Source organism: Phoca vitulina, unplaced genomic scaffold, assembly GCF_004348235.1.
Source record: "Phoca vitulina isolate PV1807 unplaced genomic scaffold, GSC_HSeal_1.0 scaffold2, whole genome shotgun sequence".
NCBI classification, from domain to species: Eukaryota; Metazoa; Chordata; class Mammalia; order Carnivora; family Phocidae; genus Phoca; species Phoca vitulina.
Window position 1 is genome coordinate 70,984,637 of NW_022589705.1, and position 19,682 is coordinate 71,004,318.

The 19,682-nt window shown below is 42.4% G+C and overlaps 1 protein-coding gene across 38 annotated transcripts in view; it reads right to left on the minus strand.

Annotated features, from left to right (window-relative positions):
* MACF1 (microtubule actin crosslinking factor 1) overlaps positions 1-19,682 on the minus strand; it is a 335,178-nt gene that overhangs the window by 22,720 nt on the left and 292,776 nt on the right. For 29 of the 38 annotated variants that reach the window (XM_032432513.1, XM_032432494.1, XM_032432505.1 and 26 more), the window contains 23 exons: positions 19,438-19,545; positions 18,341-18,559; positions 17,161-17,364; positions 16,491-16,499; positions 15,302-15,533; positions 14,128-14,354; positions 12,739-12,861; positions 12,546-12,647; positions 11,833-11,934; positions 11,569-11,742; positions 11,322-11,477; positions 10,979-11,176; positions 10,285-10,413; positions 9,425-9,598; positions 6,977-7,132; positions 6,666-6,872; positions 6,413-6,532; positions 5,827-5,996; positions 4,461-4,620; positions 3,458-3,652; positions 2,981-3,109; positions 1,917-2,060; positions 1,250-1,438 (listed from right to left, as the gene is read on the minus strand). In XM_032432513.1, coding sequence (XP_032288404.1) covers positions 1,250-1,438; positions 1,917-2,060; positions 2,981-3,109; positions 3,458-3,652; positions 4,461-4,620; positions 5,827-5,996; positions 6,413-6,532; positions 6,666-6,872; positions 6,977-7,132; positions 9,425-9,598; positions 10,285-10,413; positions 10,979-11,176; positions 11,322-11,477; positions 11,569-11,742; positions 11,833-11,934; positions 12,546-12,647; positions 12,739-12,861; positions 14,128-14,354; positions 15,302-15,533; positions 16,491-16,499; positions 17,161-17,364; positions 18,341-18,559; positions 19,438-19,545 — 3,627 coding nt within the window. The remainder of the gene's footprint in view (positions 1-1,249; positions 1,439-1,916; positions 2,061-2,980; positions 3,110-3,457; positions 3,653-4,460; positions 4,621-5,826; positions 5,997-6,412; positions 6,533-6,665; positions 6,873-6,976; positions 7,133-9,424; positions 9,599-10,284; positions 10,414-10,978; positions 11,177-11,321; positions 11,478-11,568; positions 11,743-11,832; positions 11,935-12,545; positions 12,648-12,738; positions 12,862-14,127; positions 14,355-15,301; positions 15,534-16,490; positions 16,500-17,160; positions 17,365-18,340; positions 18,560-19,437; positions 19,546-19,682) is intronic. The other 9 variants (XM_032432614.1, XM_032432628.1, XM_032432557.1 and 6 more) reach the window with 2 other exon arrangements.

Genomic DNA, 19,682 nt, shown 5'->3' on the forward strand with positions numbered 1-19,682 from the left:
CAAGATGGAAGGACAGAAGTCAAAAGAGGTTTTCAGAAGGAAGAGGCAACTCTGTCACATGTCAAATAAGACTGGAAGCACCAGTTGGATTTGGCCAGTGGGACGTGACTGGGATAGTATTAGTGGTCTGATGGGGATGGGAGCCAGACCCAAGGGCCTGGGGAGTGAGTGGGAAACAAGGAGAAAAGACAGGGGACCAGAAGCTTGTTTGAAAAAGGAGGGAGGGAACAATGAGGGTAACTCCAAGGGAACACAGGGTTGAGAGAACATGTCTAGAAGGTTTGGAGGAAAGAGCAAATAGAATGGGAGAGCTTAAAGACACAAGGAAAAGAGGGGATCACAGAAGGGAGAGGGGTGGCCTTGAATAAGAAGATAATCTCTCAGGAGAGAAGGTGTCAATGTAGGCACCTTGATAGGAAGTACAGGGGGGTTCTCAAGGGTGAGGCTAATTATTTACATACACTAAAAAGACTGTATGTCCACAATATAACTAAACAAGAGCCACGCTTGCATTCAGTGTAAACAATCATGGTCAAAAACCATCTTTGCCTCCCAAGGATATATTATGAAGATAGCTCAACTGAGCTTTCCTTCATTCAGTTTAGTTTGATGTGCTGTTCTTGCCCATCTCTGGGTTCAGGCAAGAGATCTTTCTGCACCCAGGTGTAAAACCTTGGCAGACTTCCGAGATGGCCCATAGGATTCCCACTCCTGGGGTACATGCCCTGTACCAGTCCCTCCCCTTGAGGGAGGGTCACACCTGTGAAAAGAATGGGAGAATTGCTTCCTTGATTACACTTTACCATATAAGATCTGTCTGAGCAGGTTGGAGAGCCTCTCCTGCTGGCGCTGAAGACCTACACTGCCTCACTGTGAACGTGCTGGGCAGTTGAGACCTGAGGGCAGCCTCTGGGAGCCAACAGTGACTCCTGGCTGACAGCCAGCAAGAAAATGGAGACCCGGGTCCCAAAATCACAAGGAGTCCGATTCTGCCAGCAACCGGAGTGAGCCTGGGCGAGAGCTGCAGAGCTGGCTGACACCTTGATTCGGCCCAGTAAGATCCTGAGAGGAGGACCCAGAGGACTCGTGTCCAGACACCTGCCCCATGGAAACTGCGAGATAATAAGCATGTGTTGTCTGAAGCTGCTAAGTCTGTGCGAATATGATAAGCAGCCACTTAAAACCAAATAGACAGGGCTCCATGAGCCATGCAGGGAATACCTGCGGCCGCCAGACCTGGCTACGATACCTGATGCTCAGCAATAAGGGCTTTCACTCGGTCAATGTTCTGAGGGATCGGCTCCTGGTCCCGCTGAATGAGGGTGGTCTCGGCCCATTGGATCCACGCCAGAAGTTCTTCCAAGAGCTCAGCATTAGCCACCAGTTCTGACAAGGCTGTTTCAAGACGCTGCTGGTGCTGCTTTGCCCAGGTCAGGACCTGGGGAGAGAGAAACCATTGCCTCTCTCAGTCGAGCACATCCTTTGTTTCCAAAGTCCATTTTGTCATCTGATCCTAACAATGACCTTCAGGAGGAAGACCACTCAAGCACTCAAGAGGCCTCACCCTTACTGGCAGGGACAGAGCTGGAATAAGCAATCAGCACTCATGGAAACAAATCTAGTACACATGTCCTATTACACACAGGATTTCTCAGGAAGGAGGGAAAAATACAAAACCGAGTCCACTGGAATTTATCAGTGAACACATCACTACACCAGCACTATTATTCCAAATTGCTACTCATTACCAAGAAAACAGTCATTACTAAAATGCTAACTTAACTCTTATTGAGATACCCAGAGTGAGTGAAAAATTCCTTATCTGGGAGGTGGGTGGAGAAAACTCAGTAGCGTTTTTTTCCTATAAACCCACTATATGGGGCACGTGTCGTCTTCCTCTAAAACCAGGAACTCACCTCCTCAAAGCGAGCCCGGATGATGGTGATCCAGTGCTTGATGGTAGTGATGCAATCGGGGTGGCAGACAGCCAGGATGGCCTCTCCCATTGCTACCGCTGTGCTAACATCCGCTCGCTTTTCTTCCACTTTCTTCATGAACTCCTAAACAAAAAAGATTTGAAAACCAAAACTAAAGAAATCTACTCTAGCAGCACTGTTAGCTTACACTGTGAGAGGGGGAAAGATTTCAGTGTAGTTTTTCCCTCCGTGTGTGTTCACACAGGCCCCTACAAGCCTGCATCCCTGTGTCTCTGGCACTTTCTTTCCAGTTCTAACAGATGTGAGGAGGTGAAGGGTTTACACAAGAATGACTGCCTCTGCTACAGGTAACAAAGACGAGGAGGGACACAGATGGGCGCCCCCTTTCCCAGGCTGGGCGTGACCCTCGTCCTATTCTGAGTTTCTCTCTTTTTTTAAAAAAATCCTGTTTTAATTCGCTTCTGTGTGTATAAACAAACAGTACTGTCTTGGACAAATGACAGCTATAAAACACTGTAATATTTTAAAAATACCAGCAACAGAATACCAAATGCCAAAACCAAGATTAAAATCTCCTAGTGGGTAATAAGAAAATTAAAAAAGGAAATTATTTCCCATCTTATTAGGACAGATTGTGGCCCCAGATACCGCATTGTATTCTGAAGCTTGGTAAGAGGCTCAGGGCCCGAAGCTGATTAACATAAGGAAAGCCAAACCAAACCAATTCCACCCTCTCTGCACGTAAGAAGTCTAGAGAGGGTGGAATAGTCCACAGTTTTCTTCATATGATACCATGCTGTTTCACTTGTTTACAACCAACATGCATTACACTTCTGTAAAAACAAATGAATGATCTTCAAGGTGTCAAACCACTAGTGATTTGCCTCTCATTCCTGCTATAAACCAATAAGCTGGGCCCATTCCGGTTCCAGTGCTTTGCACATGAGGTCCACAATTCCCAAGCAAAAGCTGCCTTCCTTGAGTGGCGGGCAGCCCTCACCCTTGTGGGTGGCATGGGTCACTGCACGCTGGGGCTGGATTACCTTATGGGTGTCAATGAGAGCCTGTAAGGCCTCTGTGTCATCCGGAAGTGCTCCCCGAAAGCGAAGCGTCTGCTCTGCTTCAGAAAGCCACTCCAACAGCATGTGGACTGTGTCTCGAAACTCTTCCGCCTGAAATAACCAAGCACAACAGACTGAACCTCTCTGCAGCCAAGGTCCTGAACACTGGGGTACGCCAGGAAAAGGGTTGGCCCTGAACTCATTAGTGCATCATAGGCGCTGATGGCCCTATCAAGGCCCCCCACAAAGGTCATCTTTCATTTGCAGATCTTGGAAAAGCAACTGAACTCATTTTTTTCCTCTAATACAAATGAATGTTAAAATCTTGTAGAACATTCAGAATATTAATGTTTCACTTTATGTTCATTTTGAGACTGGCTGGAACTGATCCTGATAAAGAAATGAGAATGAATCTGCTCAGATCCTCCCCCTTGGGTTGTCCCCACTAAAGTCTCTGACCTGTTTTAAGGCCTGCTCAAGTCGGCTTTGTTTGGAGACAGAGAGTTTGCACACAGTGTCCCAGCGAGTGCTCAGTTCCTGGAGCTGTCCTTTCACCCATGTGGTGTCATCACGACTGTTCTCAATCAGCTCTCGGCCTGACCGCTTCAGTACCTGAACGGTTCCTGTTCGCTTTCCCAGTTCCTTCTGGAAAACCTAGAAAAGAAAAACAGAGGCATCAGTTTGCTGAGAAACGTTTGAACCCAAGAAGCAAAACCACAGAGGAAAGGAATCGCTTAGTTCCATTCTCCTCGGTAGGTTCCAGTTGTGCATCTTTTAACGCAGAGCGAGACAGGACAATGTGTAAGAAAACCACCCAGAAGAGGTGGCTCTAAAGATGAGGGGCGTGGCCCTGGATAAGCTGCTTAGCTGGAGTCCCAGTTTCCTAACTTGTAACATAGAAATGATGTTATAGCAAAATTTCCAGAATTGTGGGAGTTAAGTAAGAACACATTTGCCACGCGCATAGTAAGAGTTTGATGTAATTTCAAGTAAAGCTGAATGCTTTGTGCTAAAACAAGAGGACGTTATGGAGGTTAACATGACAGGTGTAGGTGACACATAAACATTGCTGTGCATGGTGCTGGGCTTGCCTGGGTCAAAAGCAGCTAAAAAAAGAACTCATTTTCATTTTAGGAGTCAGTGGAAATGGAGATCTTGAGGGGTTCTGAGTTTAAATTCATTGTGTGACTCAACTGAAAGATACAAACAGGAAGGGGGGGCAAACCCCAAGATGATATTTACACATTGCCAAATCTGAATCAAAGCAATTTGGGTAAATTCACTGTGACTGATGCAGAATCCCAGCAATACACACAGAGCGAGGCAAGGTCTCTCCGACGAACAGAGACAACGGGCTCGTGTAGACTTCCCTTCTCGGCTGGATGGGAGCATGCGCAGGAGGCCTGCAGAGGCCGAGGACCCGATGGCTCTGCCTCCCTGCGGCGCCCCTCCCACCCCTCACCTTATGGGCGTCCATGAGGTTCATGACGAGGTCGAGGTCCCCGTGCACGGGCTGGTCCTCGGCCAGCTGCGGCTCCACCTTATACAGCCAGTCGACCAAGGCCTGCAAAGCATCCATGAACTGGCCGGAAAACAGCAGGGCCTCCTCCAACTTGTGCTGCCTGAGAAAAGCACACAAACCTCACCGTTTTTAGAGATCCCTTTTCTTTGGCTGGCTCAGTCCTGACTGCTGAATGGAATACTGCTTGAACTCTAGAGAGGGGGCCCTCCATGCTGGGCTGGTTTGCAATAGAGTAAAAAGTGACTAAGAGATATGCCCAGACATTTTTAATCAAACTACTCTCTAGAATGGAGTAAGTGTAGTGTAGGAGGTGGGTACAGATGCCCTCCTGGCACCTAAAGAATCCAACGGTTATACACACAGATACACCCTAATCACCTAAGGTCTTAGGTAGAGGATGATGGTTTTGGTCATGGTCTGTAGTCAGGAGTTCAACTACCAGCTCTACACCAGTTGTGTGACCCTGGGCTGTCTCATCACCTGTTTGAACCTCAGTCACCTCATCTAAAAAATGGAAGTACAAATAATACAAAGATACCGTATTACTTAGCATAGCATAGTGGGTACAAGTGGATAAAAGTACAACTTATGGAACCAAATCCAACAGCTTCAAATCCCAGCTCTGCTGCTTAGTAGCTGAGTGACCTTTGGCGGGAGTTAAGAAACCTCTTTATGATCATTTTTCTCATCTGTAAAATGGGAATAACAGTACCCTCCCCTCAGTGGTTGTTAGGAGGATTACATGATTAGTAGCCTCTGTATGGCACGTGCTCAGTAGTAATCACCCAGTAAAGGTCAGGCATTATGATGGTTTAATGAGGTGATACGCGCAGAGGTTTTGCTCGCTGTCTGACACAGTGAGTGAGCTCACTGAGAAGCTGTTAGTATCACAAACTGGTCACTGACAAATATTTGGAGTTACTAATCTTCTGTTGCTGTTGGCTTGAGTTTATAGGCCTCTCTCTCTACTACAGTAAGATTCGAGCTTAAAATGAGAATTTTAACATTTTTTTATTATTGTTACATTAATCACCATACATTACATCATTAGTATTTGATGTAGTGTTCCATGATTCATTGTGTGCGTATAACACCCAGTGCTCCATGCAGAACGTGCCCTCTTTAGAGAATTTTAATATTTTACTCAACTTATTCTATAACTCTCATTGAATGAACTAGAAATATCAAGATGCTACAAAACCTATTATTGATGCATTAGTTTTATGGCCATTTTATGGAATCCGGTAACAGTCTTTGTTAGTTTTGGGATAATACACAGACCCACGAAGCAAATAATCATACTCACCTCTCCACAGACTTGCCACAAACAGTATCCCATTTGTCTCTGACTTCTCCCAGTAAATTGTCAAGTTTCTGAGTGTCATCAGGAAGCAAAGTCTTTTCTTTCAAGGCTCTGCCGGTTCGAATTGTGGTATCATACACAGGCTGTTTGCCGCCAAGAGTTTTCTGAAACTCCTGTTTCCAAAAAGGAAAGAAAAAAACAATGCTAAAAGTCAGATAACGTCTTGATTTGGAACAAAGAAAAATCTTCAGTATTCAGGTTGGTAATCAGAATATGAATGTCCTTACCTCTTGAACTAACAATAGCTTATCCTTAAGAAATTTATAAATTTTTGTTTATACCATATACAGCATGACAATTTCTAAAAGCCTATAGTTTTAACTGGTTACTCCCACAATCACTTTGAACTGTTATTTAAATGACCATAACTCTTATGGTTAGACATGGTCTAGATATAAAATGGAATGCTGGTTTCATCACCTTGACTTTCCAACATTAACTGATTTTCTTTTGACTAGCTCTGACCTCCATTTTTAGCAATCTTCAGTGACTACCAAGCTCAGGACCTAAGAACCACGAACTGCTTTACCTTATGCTTAGAGAGCTGGAGTTTAATTTTGTCTGGGTCATTGGATATCTCCAGCTCCGAGTCCAGGTGACTCTCTGCATCTTCTAGCCAGTCGATCAGCTTTTTCCAAGCTTCATGGAACTACAATTATATAAAAAATAACTTATAAAAGGAATGACCATGCAAACTATACTTTTATGAAAATCATTCCAGAGACTCCACACATGTAGCCCAAGGTTGTTCAATAAATTGGTATCTTTCTTTCATAACTCACTTGTTTTGCCCGCTTCCTGGCATCATCCAGTGATCGCCCTCTTTCAATAGACCGCTGGACAACCTTCTCCCATCGAGACTGGACGCTAACCAGCAAATTCTTGATCAGAACAACGTCCTGTTTTTGGCTAAGGAACTTTAACTGATTCCCAGTTTGATCCAGCTCAATGATCTGGTCTCGATGAGCATTGACCTCATTAGCGAACACCTGAGGGGAAAATATTGCTCTTTTTAAACTGAAGATAAGAGAGAGGAGCTTCTCTTCCAACTAGTCCTCTCAAAAGGAGGGGAATATCATAACGTCATAGTTACCTTGTGCTCCTCTATCTGGGAAAGGACAGTGTTTAAAATCAGGCTGGGAGGAGAGGCAATGTTGAGATTCTGCTCTGCTAGAGTGAGCCAGTTGATAAACTCTTGCAGGGAATTCTGGAATTCTGTTGCCAGGTTGAGGGCCTCTTCCAGCTTTGACTGAATTTTAATTAAAACACACACACAAAAAGAAAAAGTGCCAAATTCAGGAATTGTAGCTTCAAGGACAAAGGCATGAATTGTACACCAAATGAAATGCCCTCTAAAAAGGAAGCCTGATTTAATCAACCTCCAAACATGCCTTGTTTACAAAAAAGGGGGCAATTTAATGTTAGTGTCTGAAACCAAAACAACCATGTATGAAAAGGAAAGAGCACAATTTGCAGTTATGTTGCTTTTTCTTCCATTCCCCACTTCCTGGGACATTAAAGAACAGGGATGAAACTACTCAGTAAATGTACATGAACAGATCCTTCAGTGGTGACAGCTTCAGGGTCAGTTCCTCCCCGCTTGTGCACATGCTTTCTCTCTTAAATAAATAAATAAGACTTTTTTTTTTTTAAGATTTTATTTATTTGACAGAGAGAGAGCACAAGCAGGGAGAGTGGCAGGCAGAGAAAGAGGGAGAAGCAGGCTCCCCGCAGAGCAAGGGAAGCCCGATGTGGGACTCGATCCCAGGACCCCGGGACCACGACCCGAGCTGAAGGCAGTCGCCTAAACAACTGAGCCACCCAGGCGCCCAATAAATAAGATCTTTAAAAAATAAAAAAAAAAAAAAAAGAGTCGCATGCTCCACTGACAAAGCAAGCCAGGCGTCCCTGAAGCTCATTTTTAATTTTTAAGCTACAAGAAGAAAAGGTAATAAAAGCCGTAATATTCTAAGCAAAAATCTGACAATACTAGACATAAATTTTTAGAAACTTTGATCTAAATCAGAATGGCAAAAATAATGGCTCATTCGGGGCATGTGCCACTGCCCAAGAATATACCCCAATTCCAGAGTCTATATAAGCTCTAGCCTCAGAGACAAGCTCTACCCACACACCTAGGGGATGGCCTCTGTCTCTGGTCCATCTACCAGACAGGCATAGTGGAATAATGACTTTTGTAACCTAGGAAAACACTATAATGAATGTTACAAAAACATAAGGGCCCAATCTAAACCAATCAAGAGGAAAAAGAAACTATATCCCTCAAATTTATCATAGAAATGCTTGGAAATTAATATACTGCAAGTTCCTAGATGACAGGAAATCTTTCCACATCATTTTATCTGTATCTTCTTTAATATAGCACCACACACATTTAATAAATGATTTTAGTGATACTGAAATGTAATGTTCTGCAAAATCAGAAATAACTATCCTTGATACCTGGCCCTTGTCGGACCAGTTCCACCAGTGATGGGTAACTATTTCCTGAGGCAACCTGCTCCACTGATGGGAAAACCTTCTAGAAACTTCTTGATTATGAGCCAGAATCTGCCTCGGTTTAATTAGTCTTAGTTCTGCTTTCTGCAGAATTAGAACAAAGCCTTATATTCAGCTCCTCTGGTCATTCTTCGTATAAGAGAATTACCAGACCCCACACTAAAAGAACTCTAGGAAATTAACGCTTCTCTCAAAATGTTCATTTAGATGTGTGAATCGTTGTTTTATGTCCTTCTGCCCATTAAATTTCACAATGATAAGAGTCCACGCCTTTGCTTCCACTATACACCTAGCAGCACAGTGCCTGGTACATACGTGCTTAGTAACTATTGAATGGATGTGGCCAACAGATTTGAACACGTATTTTACATTTGATCTGCCCAGTACAGAAACTCTGTGCTGAGTGATCGTCTGAAACTCAGTATTCATAAAAACCAATGTTTTGAGGCCTTGATCCCTGATCACTTTTCTTTTGAAGAGAATTTGATTTTTGAAGAAGAATGGGAAGAGGTCACATAATCTACTTTCCCCTGATTTTTAGTAAAATTCTCTGCATACTGCATTTATACTAGAGTCCAAAGTCCTTGTGGAGAATGTTAGCCCGACTTCCTGCACGCTCTGTTCCCACCCTCCCAATCCCAAGCCAGCGACTCCAACTTAACCTGGTTTTTCAGTAGGAACTCAATTCAGTGATTAATATGGGCTATTAAGTTCATCACTGAGCAGTAACAGCCAATAATGTCTTAACTGGTAAAGGCACAAAAGGAATGAATAATAAAAGCAAATATCAGCAGAAACTAGTGCCGTCAATGCAACTTGACACAGATACAAAATAGAAATTTAACAGAAGATAAGAGAGCTTGACTAGCACAAAAGTGATCCTGAGGATATCAGTTCTGCAACTTCTGGTACCATGTACTGGTCTTCGAAAAATCTCCAAAGAAACTAGATGGTAATTACATGCAATCGCCAACCAAACTACTCAAGCCCAGTAATCACACACTGTATTTTGTGGTGATACCTTTCTTTCTTCCATCTTACTGCTGACCACATGCCACTTCTGTTCCAAGAGAGCTACACTCTGTTCTGTCTTTGAGCCAGACCCAGAGTCGTCACGGCTTAGAAGCATGAGCCTGCCCTTGTCAAGCAGTTGATTATAAGTCTCTTCCTTGGCTTTGAGCTGGGAATAGAGTTCCTGCAAAAAAAAAAAAAAGGCACGAAAGAGATTGGCAATGCCAATTCCCTGAGAGACACCCACACACAGATTTATGAGCACAGTTGGAAAAGTCCAGGAAGGTCTCATTCTTGATTAAAACCCTTTCTTTTGAATTCAGTTCAATTGCTGAGCAATGAATCCTACCATTCTTCATTAAAATTAAAATAATTTTGTTATCAAGTAAAGAGGATCTTTTTAAGGATCAGAGATCACAAAAATAGACCCCAATAATTTATTTCTCCGTTTCCTGAAATATTTGCCTAGAAATTATGTTGCCTTTTTTTCTTAGACCCTTTCTTAAAATATTGTCAGTAGCCCTATTGATTTCCCTAAGTCCCCCAAACACTCTTTTCCTAAGTAGAGACACATCTGTGTTACATATTTGTCTTCTTGATGCTCTCACCTTTACATCAATATTCTTAGCCAACAGACTGACCAACTCAAAATTTACCAGCTCACCAATGTATTTCCAGTCCAGCTTCCCTGTCACCACTGCCGCCTGTGGTAGGGGCTATTAACGCTCACATAAAAGCAACAATCCTTAGGTTGTACTATATTGTCGATAAAAATGCATACTTTGTAGACTCCCAGATACATACAGGTCTGTGAACAGTAAGGAGCTGCTGAATAGGGCATTATGTTCAACTTCAAGAAACGTCTATTACCATATGTGTATCAAGCTGTTCCCTAGCAGTTTCAGGAAGTCCTCCTGTGGGCTTAGATGCAGAAAGTTGGGTCTCCATTCTAGTCAGTTCCAAGAGGAAATCTTCAATTTCACTGTGGAAACCCTGGGCCTTTGAGAAAAGACACATCAGCAAGGTCAGCAGTCAATTCTCAGCTTCAAGAGTAAACTTCCTAAATGACCATATGAGGAGCCTATCCTGAGGGAGGAATTCTGGGCTGCTCTCAGGGTGGGTCTGTTGCTGGATTAGCATGGAGCCAATATAGTTATTTCTAGAATCTAGCAGAATCCTTTGGACTTCACTGTAACCTATCATTGATGTCTGATATAACTTGATGAATTGACTGACAGATGGATGGTGGCGGGGGGGCGGACCCTGACTTGATGCAAGAAATAGCCAAATCTGTGAGCAAGCTTTGTTGTAGCCAAGATCTACTAACTTTGAATAGTAACTGAAGAGACTAGGCTACAGACAAATCCAAAAACAACCACTTAATCAGAGGTATTCTTTCCAGACAAGTTCCAGCATGGAACTGACCTTCCTCTTAAGACATGGAGTGGAGCAGGTGGAGGGGATTCTATTCCACAGTGCTCTCCTTTGACTGGCTCAGATAGGTGCTCCTCCGGACGCGGCGACACGCACAGCCCCAGCCACCTGGCCGGGACAACACACGTACCTGCTGCAGTGTCAACTGAAGCTGCTGCTCTCTCTCCTCCGTTTTTTGTAACACCGACTCCCAGCACTGGTTCATGGTTTCCAAACGGCTCCTTAGGCTGCTGGCATCATCTCCGGCACTAGATTCAAGAAGCTCATTGCCAGCTTTGTTGACTGTTTCCACTGTGGCTTGATGTGCCAAAACATCATTTTTTAGAACCTAAAAAAATGTTGAACATCATCATTTATTTCCACAGATATCATCAAGCCTGGTTCTCTACGGTGCACACAATATCAGGAGGCTTCTGGTGACAATATTTGGTCTCAAACCAATAGGCTAAGAGTTGAAAACTAAGAGCACTTACATGATGCTTTGCGAGCTCAACTTCAATGACTTTTGGGTCTCCGCTTATTGGTCTCTGAGCATCTAACAACTCCTCAGTGTGAGTCAGCCAGCTCATTAGTTCCTCTAAGGCATGTTGGAACTGGCCAAGGGCCAGGAGAGCACCTTCTAGTTTGTGCTACTCAGAAAAAGATAAAAAGGAAACACTTGTCAGGAACTTAGAAAACAGTAGCTAGTTGTCCACTGATGGACTCTACCACCTGCCTCACCTGTCTGTGGGCAATTTTTTCACCCAGGTTCTCCCAGAGGTGTTTGAGTTCCGTCAACGGTTCTCGGATAATGTCTCTGTCCGTCTCATCTGTAGCTTTCTTTAACATCAGTTCACCCTGGTGATTGAGCTTTTCCATCTCAATTTGCTGTTGGTAAACTTCCACTTTGAACTCCTACCAAAGACATACTTCATGTTAACATCAAACCAAGTCTTTAAAAACGAAAACACAACTCCTCTTCAAAAGCCATTCCCAGTCACAAACCTTCATTTCATTTAACTGATCTTTAACAGTGTTGAGGTCAGTGCCGACAGGGGGCATGGTGCAGAGCTTAATCACAGTGTTATCTAGCCAGTCAAACATAGCCTAAAATAAAAATACAAAAAGTCAAAAGCTAAAAAAAGCACCAGCTGTTGGGAGAGAATTAACATCATCTCTGCTGACATAAGCAGACAAAAATCAAAGTACCCTGTGCTGTTTGTGTTTTTAGGTGGGGGGGGGCAGAGGTATAGGGATAATGATCTTTACTCCAGTAATATGGAGATTTAAGAACGGAGCCAGTATTATTAGGATAATGTCCAAAATAAACTACACTCTGGAAAAACTGTGAATAAAAGTTAGCATTTGTCATGGCCACCCAGCAAGCTCAGGATGTGGCGAAAGTACCGTGCCAAGCTGTGCTTCAAGGCAACCTGGGTTTGGAACCTCTGGCAAGCAAGGACTTACACAGTACGACCAGCTTCACTGCATGGCCACCCTGAGGATAAAGACGATGATGAAAAACATGGCAAGAAGAGTAGAAATTTGGAGATCAGTACTTTTCTCATTAGGAACGGGAAACTTAGGCTAGAAATACCGAAACAGCACTGTCTTAGGTCTGAGAATGCTCCAAGTCCTGCAAAGGTGATCCACTCTGATGCTGGCTTTGCAATATGACAAAAAGAACACCGAACCTTCCTTCTGCTGTGGCCTCTCACCTGAAGAGTGTCCTGATACTGCACAGCAGCCTGCATGGCATCCTCAAGCTTTTCTAGCCTCTCCTTCCAGGTTCTGTTTAAGCTCTCCCAGGCATTATTCAGCTAGGGGAAAAACAGATTCTTTAATTAATACCAGTCTTCAGTGTGAGTCCACTAATGTTTCATCTAAATTCCATATCCATTTTCCCCACACCTCATCAATGCTCTTCTTCACTTCGGGCTTCTCCGTTTCTCCACAGGCAAAAATCAAATCTGCTCCAAGGATTCGAATAAACTCCAATTCCTCATGCAGACCATCTGTCTCTTCCTTAATAGTCTACATGTAAATGAACAGAACATAAGCCAAAACAGAAAGCAGAACAGAACTTCCCAAACTTTGCAAATGTAATTTATACCCTTATCAATAGCAGATGTTGAACAGAACTGTCAATTTCACGAAAGCCTTTCAATGTCCTTAATATTTCACCTACCCAAACAGTGAAACTTCACACTCGGTTCATTTCTCTTTAGCTCTCTCGCACACACACAATATAGATGTATGAAATATATTTATATATATCACAGTATGTATAAAATAGTCTAGGAAAAGTCTAGTGAGCGCTAATAGTTTACCAAAGGTTCATCCTTCCAGCCTCCAAGAGATTATAATCTACAGCCAGAAATCTATCACGGGGGTTGTGGGATTGAGCCCTTTGTCGGGCTCTGCATTCAGCAAAGAGTCTGCTTCAGATTCTCTCTCCCTCCCACTCACTCACTCAAATAAATTAATAAAATCTAAAAAAAAAAAAAAAATCTATCACAGGGAAGTATATCAACAAGGATAAAATAATCCTGTACAAGGCACCAATTTAAGAGCTAAGAGACTAACATCATAGAAACGCTAGGCTATATAATCTTGGAGAAAGTCAGTTCTGTGCCAGATCCTAAAAACTGGTTCATGCACTGGCAATGACAAGAGCAGGGAGGGGGGAGAACGGCTGAAATAAAAGCAAGACAAAATATCAAGACAGGAAATGGCTTACACTAAAGAGACAAAATGAGGTGAAAAATGCATTTAGTAAAAACCAGGCTCTCCAAAAAGGCTAGAAAAAGGTATGTCAAAGTAACAATTGTTATCTCTGGATGATGAATCCAGAATTTATTTTCTTTTCTATCTGCTATTTTTCTACATTAAAGAAATTTACTTGGGGGAAAAAAAAAGAAATTTACTTGAGAAATAATGTACACTAGAGAGGACTAAAATCAGAAAGCACATTCTACTAATGTGAATTAAGTTTAAAATTGATGGGAGAATTACCTTTGAGTGATGGAACTGTCCTATATCACAATAATGGAGGTTGTATGAGTCTATACAAGTGGTACAACGTGTATATTTAAAAAAGAAAGAAATCTCTACTATAACGAGCACATATTTTTTCAAGTGGGAAAAAGTCTTTTAAATAAATCACCACCATCACCACCACCACCACCACCACCACCACCACCTTTTAAGGCAGTAGGACCAGGTAAGCAGTTAACGCTTAGATAAAATGATTTTCTAGAGGACAAACACATAAGAGATGGGGTTTTGTTTCTGTCTCACCTCAGCAGCTTCCACCTGCTGTTTGATTATAGACGGGTCAATGCCTGGGCTTTCCAAATCATGGACAATGTCCTGGGTATCTCTGATAGTGGTCAGGAGAGCTGCCATATCATACCAGAACTTCTCTGCAAGTTCAAGGACATCAAGGAACTTAATTTCTCGCTCTTCAGCCCGAGCTTTGATGTCCTCCCAAAAGAATACCATTTGATCCAACTTGTCCTGGATTTCTGAGGGAATAAAGAACAGATATGAATGAGACTTTCTAAGTACTTGGATCTACTTCATCAGAAATTTCACCTAGTTCTTATCCTTTAAAAAGCTCTAAAAATTTAAAGCGAAGGACAGTTTTCTACCTTTGCTTTATTTATTATTTTGACATTCGTATTTTCCACTTATGTTGGTCTCCCACAGAAAGAGATCACAGAGGTAATGTAGAAATGAGTTATCATCTAATATAAAGGTGCTGCTAAGATACAAAAGACCGAGGGGAACCTGGATGGCTCAGTCGGTTTCGGCTCAGGTCATGATCTCAAGCCCTGCATCCGACTCTGTGTTCAGTGGGGAGTTCGCTTGGGATTCTCTCTCCCTCTCCCTCTGCTCCTCCCCCTGCTCACAGGCTATCTGTCTCTGAAATAAATAAATAAAATCTTTAAAAAAACAAAAACAAAAGACCTAACTTATAAAGGGGCTGAGATGAGAACTCTGTTTCCACTGTTGTGTGTTGAAACTTGCTTTGTTTCCCATATCAAGTGTTATAAAAGGTAGTTATGTTCCACCTACTATGGATACTGCAGCTTACTCATATTAGGGGTTAAAGGAGCATTTGTTTCCTGGCCTGGGAATCTAACTACCAATTGTAATCTTGTTTCAATGGGGGAGATGTGCTCTGAATTCTAAATGACTTCCAAATGACTTTGTGGAATACTCATTACTTGGGGACTGCCTTCACATTCAATGAAATATATCTGGTAGGATGCTGCAGTAACCACAGCCTAGAATTTATTCTACTGATTTTCTTTAAAAATTAATTAGATTCAGGGGCACCCGGGTGGCTCACTAGGTTAAGCATCTGACTCTTGACCTCAGCTTAGGTCTTGATCTCAGGGTCTTGAGTTCAAGCCCCACGCTGGGCGTGGAGGCTACTAAAAAAAAAAAATTTAGATTCATCAAGCACCTTTTGCAGCCAGATCCTTGTCAGCTCCCTGAGATCGCCCAATGAGCTCTTCTCCACGGCGCTTCAGGGCCTCAAAGGAAGGCTGCAGCTTTTCCAGCTCCACAGTGGCACTCTTATTGTCGCTGATGCACTCTCTGATCTTGTCTACTTCAGCAGGGATCAGTGGTGGCATACGCAGGCGAGAGGAGAGATTCTCCAGAGTCTCCAACATGGGCTCAATTTTATCATGGAACTAAACAAAGTTGGACCATTAGCCATCACAGTAATACTTCATCATACTTCTGGGGGAAATGTTAGGGAATAAGGCCAGGGTATAAATCTACTACTATTTAGGATAACTTGCATTCAGCCTAGCCCGATGGCTGTCAAGTGTTAGGTTGGCCTAAGAAACTGTTTTGGGTATAGCATACCAGTGCTGGCCCATCAAAAAAAGAAAGTGAATGTTTATTTTCAAAACAAACAAACAAAAGATATGCCAGAAATCAACTCATTTAGTGCTGTCACAATACTCCCCCTATTCCAACTAGTGTGACAAGAAAGGGACAAGACCATGAAACTGGTGAAAGTCAGTGTGTCAACATCTCAGATGACAGTTGCATGCAACAGATTAGACCAACAAGTTAGAGGCCCTCCACCAACTGTGTACATGAATGGGGAACTCAATATGCCACATGATTTGGAGATTAAAAGTAACATGGCATGCAATTTAATAACCCACTATATGTAATAGTGAGAAGGGAAAATGTCAGCATGATGGAAGGTAATCAAGGAAGGTCAAATCTATCTTTATTCTAAAAGAACAATTTACCTTCCCACTTTTCTGGTATTTGAATAACATGACTATAATCATAAAATTTTCATTTACAATCTGAAGCAAAGAAAGGGGAAAAGGGAGCCATGCAGATAAGCTCGCCCCCTTAAAAAGCTCTCCAGAACCAACTCTGGATTCATTAGAATAAGGCTTGTCAACTCTAAGTGTCTTACAGGGAAGACACAGTGGGACTTCCTCAACAAAATCACTCCCCACCACTCCCTCACTTCTAGGTTTCACCCCTAGTGAGACTGGCATAATAAACCACACTAACAAAACTTATTCCACTACAGTTAAGGAAATTTCCTTATAGGTAAATTCTCTCAATTCTCAAGCTTCATAAGAACCCCCTAATCCCAGTGGGGGTGGGCACCTTACCTCTGCAATCTGTAATGGTGGGCGCGGTCAACACAACAATGAAATGTGACGATGTGGGGAAGACAGGAGCAGGCAGCAACAACACAAAGTAACACATTCCACAATGTGAGTGAGAGATGGGACGGAAGGTGGGGGGAAAAACTTGAGTAAGTACAAATATTAACCAAGAATATTGAGACTAAACATAGGAATAAAATACCCAGACATGACAAAAATACCACTAACAGTAATATATTAGTTGAAAAGTATGTAGTTACATGCTTTAAAGTCCACTGCTGGTGGCCTCTTGAGTAAGAAAACTAATGTGCCGTTCCCTAAATTTCAAATGTAACAAGCCAAATAGGAATCGGACTTGTCTTGACACATTTGTTGCTTCAAGATGAATTTATCCAAAATCATCCCTGCTAAAAACTCATCACGATATAAAGTTTTCAAGGAAACTGTCAACAGAAAATATATACCAGCCGAGATGTGTTTTACCCCCACTACAGCGTCAGTATACCAATGTTCCTCGGAACGAAAATGCAGACAGGCAAAGGTTCCTGGTCTACTGATGATGTATCATCAGCACGCTGGTCTAGACATTCGAGACCACAGGGGCACACCTGACACAGAGACCTGTTTAGACTCCAGGGCAGCGTTGAAGGGATGAGTTAAGACACACACATACCTGAGCCGACTGGGAAACAGCCTCGTCAAGGGCCAGTGCCCGCCGGCGCACCTCCTCTTTTATCTGGGCATACAGGTTTTCTGCTTTCTGGTATTTTTCCTCCACCATTTCCCCCTCCTCGGGGTTTAACTCCTTTAGCTGTGGACCTATCTTTAGCAGCTTATCAATATGGGGTTTGTGTTCGGCAATGGATTCCCTGAGTTGCTATGTAAAAAAATAAAGTGAGCGTTTTTATACCAGTTTATTTGCTTAAATATTGATCAGATCTCGTATCAACTTTGAGAGGAACAAACTGAATTGCTAAAACCCAGCAAGTCCCAGCATCTTACCATTTATGAAAGGAAAAACAAACATCTAAGTCTTAGGTTCTAACACTACCTAATCCTCCTAATTTTCAAAAGCTGTTAGATGTTCCATCACTCGGGAAGCCTTCCCAGACACATCCTCTCTTACTCCCCCAACCCTCCCTGCCAATACAAGTCTAATCCCCCTCTTATGTACATATAAATACTTCTGTGTACTATATTATAATTTACATGGTTAAATACCTGTCTCCCTCCCCAAACTGAGAGACAGTAAGCAAGACAAAGGACAAACGGCAACATTTCTAGTAATCCAACCACTCCTTGACTTTATTACTGGTTCCTTCCAGTTTATATTCTTCTACGTATAGGAACACAGAGAAAGGAATTAAGCACAAGCCATTAACCACAAATAAAAGAAACATTAAAAACTATCTTTAATGGTAACAGCATTAAGTGTCTATAGATTCCCCTTTTCCCCTAAACTACATGCCACAAATGCTCTTTGCCCTTTCTTCATGGCTCCCGCTCCAACTAGGGCTGAACCAAATCGAAAAAGCCACCCAGCCACACCCATCTCACAACATCCCACTGTGCTGGAAAGATGAAAAATTCCCTTGATGTTTACTTAGTTCTTTACTTCTGCAATGCTTAGGGCTCTGACATCTCCATGCTTTTCTTTAATGCATTCACATTAAGGACAAGGGAAAGAATTCAGGTATGCGTTTGTATTGTGCAAAGAAATTCTAACTGCTTAAGACTTAACTTCGTAAGGCAGAACTTACACCCGGTAGGCACTAATAAATATGTTCTTTTCAAATAAATCGTGGAGCCCATGTTCAGTTCTGCATTGAAATAAAAACCCACACGTTCCTTACCCTCATCTCCTCCTGCTGCTGCCTGAGCTGCTCATGATCAATGGCCGGAGGAGGTAACTGTGTTATTAGTGCCCGGGTTTCCTCAATCCAGGGGCTGAGCTCCTCGTAAGTTTCCCAAAACTGGTTCACCAAGACCTGGGCCCGCTCGAGGCGGGTGTAACGCTCTGAATTGAGCAGACTAATGGCTTCATACTGCTGTATTAGAGACTCTGTCTTTTCCTATGAACAACAAAGTATAACATTTATTACTCTTATGAACCCTTCTTTTAAGGAAAAATGTAGGTGTATATACATTAAAAACCAAAGAATTTCTTTAGTTTTTAATGCTCAGAAATGGATTAATTGAGCAAAATTACAAGTGATTTATATTTTCCATATACTTATCTGAATTTTCTATTTTTTCCTATCACATATATATATTGTTTCTAGACTTTTTAACACATGAAAGTAGTTTCAAAGACAGTCAAACAGAGCAAGCACAACACAGCATTAACCTCTAGTGAAGACACACGACTTCAGACACAGCATTATTACAGTGGGTCAGTTCAACAAAGAGTATCTCAGGGCCTGTGACGGACCCTCTGCCCATCAAGTTCCACTTGTCTCTTTTCCTGACAAAAATGTCTCCATAAACCCGACACTTTGCTTCATACGTTTAAAGTGAGTAGCTCGATTTATGAGTATTTCTGAGGAAACAGTGGTTAACTGCAACCTTTACAAAAACAAACAAAACTGGTCTCTCCTAAACAAAACTGGTCTGATCATTTAGAAGGACCTGAAGAAAGAGTATCTACATATGGTTCTGAAAAATCGATCACAGACACTGTGAAAGGTAACTCAAAGATCCTTACAGACTGAAGAAGCAATTCCTCTATTATAAAGAACATGAATTTGCAATGTATTTCCCATCATACAGGACTGTTTGGACATTTGTGCACACAGGGTTAGGGGTGTGAACCCCCCCAGAACATCAAGCTGCACTTTAATACCATTACCAGGTAATGGAGAGGAAGAAACCTTCTTTATCATTTCACAATTGTACTGACTCATCATGGTCAAGACAAGAACAACATGGTGAATAAATAAATGCAATTCACCTGTAATACAGCTTTTTGCTCCTCCCCACATGTGCCAAAGATTTCACCACGATGACTGAAGAGTTCGTCCATCGAATCTTTGTGTCGAATGATGTCAATGGAGAAAGCCTTTGAAAGTGAACTAGAGTTAGGTCATGAAGTAGAAGGACCCCAGCCTGTTACCAAAATGTTAGACACGATCTACGAAAAACTCCCGGCTCTGATGGAGCCACGTCAGAACCGCTCCATGAAGGCTGACTCTGCCT